This window comes from Hetaerina americana, unplaced genomic scaffold, assembly GCF_022747635.1.
Source record: "Hetaerina americana unplaced genomic scaffold, ioHetAmer1.1.p SCAF_55, whole genome shotgun sequence".
NCBI classification, from domain to species: Eukaryota; Metazoa; Arthropoda; class Insecta; order Odonata; family Calopterygidae; genus Hetaerina; species Hetaerina americana.
Genome location: NW_027287150.1, coordinates 1,375,085 through 1,382,353, shown reverse-complemented (window position 1 = coordinate 1,382,353; position 7,269 = coordinate 1,375,085). Strand labels below are relative to the sequence as shown.

Below are 7,269 nucleotides of genomic sequence, written 5' to 3'. Positions count from 1 at the left end.
CCCCTATCCGACGCTTAAATTAATTTTGGCCATAATTTTCCTCGTGTCGTATCAAATTACGGAACACAAAAGACGACTTCGAAACCGTTCGAGGGAAATTTGAAAGGCCGTTGCATCTGAAAATAACTCGGAAAAGGTTGAGAAAAATGTGGTCACGTTTCCGGGAAAATTTTGGAAAGAAATCTTTCACACCAATCGCTTTTGGGAGTGACCCTTATGTTTCAGACCGAAATTGTTGTATAACCGTCCCATGTTCGTCATGAACCTAGCGAACCACGCTCCCGATCTGCCGGGAGAAATGAGCGTAAAAGCTGACGATTCCGTGGACGTTCCCGTGCTGATAGATGGATGGACGACTTCGAGGGAATCCTTTCGCGAAGACCAATCGCCATAGACGATTAGTTCTCGGCTTCCACGCGGTTACCTTTGCGCATGGTACGCGCGCAGCTGTCGGCATTGTTGCGGGGCATTGAGTTCAAAGCGTCGGGAAGAGAGGAGAGCGCTCCGCTGGCCAGAAAAGTCTTCCGTCTTTCGGAACGACCTTGGCCAAGGCAGAAGTGATACCGGAGCATTAAGAGGAGCGGGGGAACGGGCGAGGTGGAAGGAAGAGAGGAGCGAAGGAGGGATCGGTCTTTATGAGGGGAGGAGGGTGGAGAGGTTAAGAGGAAGAGGGGAAGTCAGGGGGAGGAGATAGGGGCTGGCGGATGCAGAGAAGGATGGATAGAGCGGGGCGGGCTTTACAGAGGCGGCCCACTTTCAAGACAGCTGAAAGGCATGCTTCTCCCACCGTCGAAGGCCCGCCATATTCCTCACACGTGCGCGTCAAAATGGCGGTGTTGTAAATAAACTCTCGGGGAAGGCGATGACGTCCACTGACTTTTTGTCACAACAGGAGGGTCTCTTGACGTGTCAAAAATGAATCACTAAGGGCGGGGACCTCTTAAAATACGCCAGGGCCGTAGATGTCAACGGGAAGAGGTGGCGAGTGAATCTCACGACTAGCGGAAAGATGGGCGTTTATTGGACGTTTATGCTGCTGCCTCATTTAAAAACCATCATAAACTGTATACTCATGTCCCGGAACTGAATTGCGTCAACATTCTTGGTGGGCGTGATTCATCTACCGGTCTACATTGTTGTTTAGAATATCATCAGCCCCTTGTCTCACACGAAACCCTGCAAACATACTTCTTCCCAGGATTTTTGGTATTGGGCGCATTTATCCGGGGCTAACTTAGCAATTAAGCTTAATCATCCGCCGAAATGAAATTTTCCATAGAGTTGCGAAAATGGAAACTAAAGTTGCCATTGTCTTTTGAAGGTATCACGAATTAATTAATTTTTTATAGTAAGTTACCATGACGTTATCACAAGATAATATTACCAACTCCAATGATTAAGTACGCCGTCGTCAAGAGAGATTTCCAACCTGAAGCGTTCGGTTTCTCGTGTGCCATATATCACTGCAGCAAATTAATTTCACTATCAGGGAACCATGAGGTGAGTCTTGAAAATATGGGTTTCTCGACTAACTTTTTCACGGTAACGACTCCTTTAACTGCTGTCTGGTTGGTCTCTACGAGTGATCGTTTTTAATCGATTAGTCGAGGAACTCACTTCCTTATGTGCAATCAGAATTACGTACTTGAGAAAGGAATTCATTTATTTCCGTTTCTAATAAATTACACCCCCGCCAATGAATTGTGGGTTCATAGATCACATACCCTCCATTTAATCTTACCTTCTAGAGGGCGAGCGTAATCATTTTAAATAAATTAATATATATATAAAGCTGACCTGAAGAAGGCCTTACCCGAACGCTTTAACTTTCCGAAATGTGAGTGTCCTTCTACGTTATATATATAGATATATATATATATTAATTATATATATATAATTATATATACATATATATGTTCACAAACATACATCCATTATTCGAAAAATAACGCTCTTCGGCGAAGACACAAATACGAGTCCTCGTATCAGCTCTGGTTCAATTTTTTAACTAAAAATAGAAACACAAAGAAAGGACACTCACGAATATGGCTGGCGTTTCGACAGGCGTCATCCCCATAAACATATAAATTAAATACCCAATCATTATTAAAAAATACTACATTAAACATATACATAAGACATAATACCAAAATATTATGTGAAAATCAGGCATAAAATATGTTACATAAAAAGCAGGAGTTATACACACGACAGTCTGAACCGTTCGCAAAGCAAAAGACTCAAAGGGAGGACAAGTGGAGAGGGAGGAATACCATTTTGCATATGTCCCTGCGACGCACCACACACTGTCTCATTGCCCGCACGTACGATCATCAACCAACGACTTGACTCCGCCAGTTGTTTCTCAATTTTTAACTTGCAAACCTTTTCATGAGTAATTGCCATCGAATTCTTCTACTGAAGCGCATTAAATAACCTCAACATTTTCTGATAAAATATACAGCTAATTTCAACTGAAATTAAGAGTTCGAAGGTCAAGAGAATTTGATAAGCCGGTTATTCATTTTAAAAAATTGTGAAATTGAAACGGAAAAAAATTGAAGATGGCTCCCCATTCACTCGGAAAAAACAACGCGATAAAACAGCAATCCAAGTTCTCTACGTCAACAGGTGGTTGGTCCCTTTTCCGAAAACTGGGCGTTTGGCGATGTTCCTCGGGGGGTGTCCAAGGCTGCGGTCGTGTTGGGGTGGTGGTTGGTTTTTAGGGTGCATGGGAAATCGCAAGGGCTCCAAGACCCTCCGCAAGGAGTGATTTGTGTCACCCAAGGGGAAAGTGATTCGGAAAAATGTTTTGAGCACCGCAGGGAGCCCAAGCATTCTTCCATTCTGGGAACAGACGCCCCTAGGGGGAGAGGAAGTGGGGAATTTATTATACGTAGACTAGGACTTGGTTCAGATTCATATCTTTTATTAAAATCACTGTCCGCCGTTTTGTAAGGCTTACTCTGAGAGATACGGATTTTGTTTGATATTCTAGGTTCTCATTAGTTATAGGGGTACCTAAAAGTAAGGTCTCCCGTTGTGGGCTGCTAGGAAAAAAACAATTGTTATAGGGGAATCCAGAAGTAAGGTCTCCCACTGTGAGCTGCTAGGAAAAAACGAACTCTTTAAAGGACTCGAGAATTCTTTATTTACCCCATTTAATTTATTTTACTTATTTATTTAGTCCTAAAACATCACTTCGACATTTTCAAAGGACGTTGAACATTGATATAACAATTTGACATTTACATACACCCAACCCCTAGGTGGAGGTAAAACTACCTAGGCGGGAATCGAACACGCGACCCCTGAGTTGGCACACGAGAACGTTACCCCGCCGCCACCGGGGCCGGCCGGTTTATTGTTCTGCTTTATTATTTGCAAAAAAGGACATGTACCAAGGCAGTTTTTCAATTGCATTCTTGCATACCTAACTTGTAACCGAGCAACCCTAACTACTCAGGAATTCAGAAGGAAAAGAAATTTACGGTCTCGGAAATCACATGTACTTCGGGAAATACCGACATCAAATTGGAGGAGAATAAGCAAACGTCCCCACAGCAAATAAATGCTGTAAGTCGCATCAGTCAACCCTTATTGAAGGGAAGAAAATGGATCCTATGAAGGAGTTTTCAAAATCGAAAGGATTATTTTGAACCACGGATGCGTAAAATCATGTATGCATGTATGCAAGCAAAGGAGAAGGCGTAAACAGCAATTCCTTCTTTTTGACAGATTAAATCTCGAAGGAATGCACTTTATTTTACAAATTTACGAAAGGATTCAATCCACCGTTCTATTTGTTTTCTTTAGATGAGAAAATATACCATGGTTTCCATATGCCCTAATTTACCATGCACTACAATTTGGATAATAATGAGTCGAAAAATGCATATTTCGTCAAAGTCCAGGATATTCCGGAGGCCACCATGTTCACAAAACCTTTAACCTGCTTATCTCAATGTTTAGAAATAATTACAGTCGGTAATTTTAGGACATGGGTTCGTGTAACTCTGTACGCGATTTCCAATGTATTTTCAAAATTTTATCCTGCCAATTACTCTTTCATTTATTCTTTTTCCCCTAGCATTCAATATATCTATGAAAATCTATCTATCGGTCTACAAAAACTAAAGGTTTTGATTTTTTTAAAAGCAACAGAGCATGCTGACCATTAAGTTAGGTAGAGAAACTGCTCCTCGGTGTAAATATCGAAAACCACGAAATGACAGGAGTGACTTTTGGTCATGGCGAGATGTTTGACGAGAAGGGTTAGGTGCAAACCTCCCGGGCAGAGGGGCAATTTCGGTTAATCTAAACGCCAGAGGTTAACGGGGAGAACGTTAATTGTGAGGGGTAACAAAGTCCAATTTGTTAATCACAGCAATCTTCTACCATTTTCGCAGACACGAGAGTTACTCGATTATAGGGATTTCATCTGGCTTTCTATGACAGTTCTGGCTGTGCTTTTGTAATAATACCTGTGCTTTTCTAGTAATACAAAACCTATTTGTTACTATATCACGCGATTTACTGCTGCGGCCATTTTACGACTCGCTAGGAATACAAGTTCATGCCTAAGGTCAATCAGCGTGGAACAGGACTGGGGGTGGTCATCCTTTGTTAAATAACCAGCAGGGAGCTTCGTCATCCGAGCACCTCAGTTATGACAATTATGGGGAACAATTATCTTCACATATTTTGTGCTCAGCACGAATATAGTATTATTGAACATCAAAGAATTATAAATACCAAAATATTCATTTTTTATCCTGTTCATCCCATTTTTTATCCCTGCATTTTTTATTTCACTATATTTTTATAAATGAATTCCAATCGAAAGTATTTTCGGTCGAAATTTTTGCGTTTTTAATTTCTTTAAAGAATGAAAACAGTTTATTTTCATGAAGACAAAGATGTTTGACAGCATGGGGTAGTTTGTGGCGCGCGAATGATTTTATCGATAATTTCGGTGAATGCATTTTTACACTTGTCACTTATTGAGTCAACATTAAAGATGGTAAGGGTAGTTCGTTGGTTAAGATAGTTTCGCCTCCTAATTACATTTCGCACAGGACAGGAGTTCTTTCTTACCAGACATCTACATCTACAATATGCCCCGCAAAGGCGTTTGGTGGGGGTTGGTAGAGCACCAACCATAAAACCATAACTATTTCTTTAAAAACTATTAACAGTTAAAAATTAAGTAAAATAATGAAATGCGAGACTGCTCACTGAATGATCGTCGCACCGATATTTGGGCAGAGTTGTGACGATTCTGATTGTGCATGCACGGCTGGTGACTAAACACCCTCTGCCAAACGTCCTAGCGGCGGTAATTGGGATATCATGTAGATGTATTTATTACTTTAATTATTCTTGTGTATTGATCAAGGTCCAGTTTTCCCATTATGAATTACAATTTGACGATACGATATATCAGGTGAGTGAAACTTAACATCTTCAAAGTGGGGTAACGTGGGGTACCGCATCATTCGCTAGGATAACTACAGAATCGACTCGGAAAATTATCCGATTTTCAACTGACACGGCAGCGGAGTACTAGCAGACTTTTTGGCCATCATCCTACGAGCTTCTGGAAAACTTTTCCTTTAAGGGCTCTCTCTGTTCCTTTGGACGGTCGAAAACCCGGCGCGGTACTGAGCGCTAACGTTTTCACTTCCATTGTTATCCCTGGGAAATTTCCAGGAATCCGTCTCCCTTCTTTTTCAAATGTCAGGGGGTGGTAGCTCGCAAGGACCCGGGAGAGGCTGTGTGTGTGTGTGCGGTCGGGGTCCCTTCACTTGGACAGAGAGAGAGAGAGTAACAAAGTCGACCCTCGTCCTTCCCCGACGTCCTGCAAAATTGACAAGACCCTCATTCCCGACCATTACCGCCGCCGAAGAGTTCGGAGGGGGGGGGGCACGTACAAGAAGTCGTTTGTTGCCGCTCACCTTGCAAATGGCTCCTCCTCCACTTCGAACACCTCGTGTATGGGTCGGCTGCAGCACAGCTCTCTCATCCGCTCCGGGGGCAGCCGGAGGTATCCGGGCTGATCCCCGCACAAGAGGGCTACCTCCGCCGCCTCCTCCATCTCCCGGCCCTGAACCATCCGAAAACACCTTCGAACACCGGTCCCGACGCGAACGTTCCCACAGGATTCGACACAATAACAGAGAGAAACACCCGGTTAAACCAAGCACCACCGAGCACCATATATGAGAAGACACCGGCCCTCCAGAACGCCCCACGGAAATCCGATTGCTGCTGCGGACGGGAAACACTCTTTTTGTCGCACAAGCGAAGACGACCGCGTAGAAAACAAAATATCGCGTTGGTGGTCTTTTAAGTTTACGATTTTCTCGTAAGGAAAACGATATTGTTTTTTTTTATTTTAATCTCAATACACGTCAGCCACGCTGCACGCTCTGTGTCTCGACGTCCAAACGTCTCACTCGAGAGCCGGTGCTCGACTACGAGGGTGGCGGGAGGCGAGGCGAGCGGCCGGGGCCTTCGGAGGGGAAAGCGGGGCGGAATCGGTGGGGGGGGGGGGTGAGAGCGGAGGGAGGGCGGGGCGCGGAGAGGGGGAGGGAGGGAGGGAAGGGTGAGTATATATATATATATATATGTATGGACTACATATGTGTATTCGTGGGTGACAGATGACGGAGGGGGGTGGGGGCGGGGTTGCGAAGGGGAAGAATATTTTCGGTTTTGTTATTTGGGGGGCGGGGGGTGGGTTGGTGCAGTGTCAAGAAAGGGGCATGAGCTATAGGTATGTATCGATGCACTAAACTTAATGAATTAGGATACCGATTTATAGTCAACCATCGAGATGTCGTAAAAAATTGCATCTAGAAATTGTGAATTAAGGCATACATGTAATATAATGTTCTTCATGGAAGCAACTATTGTTTGATGGTATGTTGTGGGCCAGATTAGGTGCATTTTAGTCGATTTTTTATTATATTCGGAAAAACATTAAAGGAACCAAGCGAATCCTAGATTAAAAGTCTAACGAATGGTAGAGTTTTGAAATTTTGTTGAAAAGACTTGCGAAGGATCATCGACATTCTCAAAGCAAAACTTAAGTTAAAGTATCCAGGATAGGTGGAAGAAAGTAGGAGGAAATAGAGGTGAGAAGATAAGAATGGACTACGTCAAAGAGTTATCGAGCAATGAGAATGATGAAGAAATGCAGAGGCTTGTTCAGAAACATATTAAACGCTTCGTACCCTAATGTTCTATTCATTTTTAATGTACTAC

The 7,269-nt window shown here is 43.2% G+C and overlaps 1 protein-coding gene across 1 annotated transcript in view; it reads right to left on the bottom strand.

Moving 5' to 3' along the window:
- LOC139694802 (uncharacterized) overlaps window positions 1-6,462 on the bottom strand; it is a 163,675-nt gene extending 157,213 nt beyond the window's left edge. Inside the window, exon 1 of the mRNA XM_071593325.1 lies at window positions 5,958-6,462. Within this exon, the coding sequence (XP_071449426.1) occupies window positions 5,958-6,115 (158 nt within the window). The 5' untranslated portion in view covers window positions 6,116-6,462. The remainder of the gene's footprint in view (window positions 1-5,957) is intronic.
- Between the last annotated feature and the right edge of the window lie 807 nt (window positions 6,463-7,269).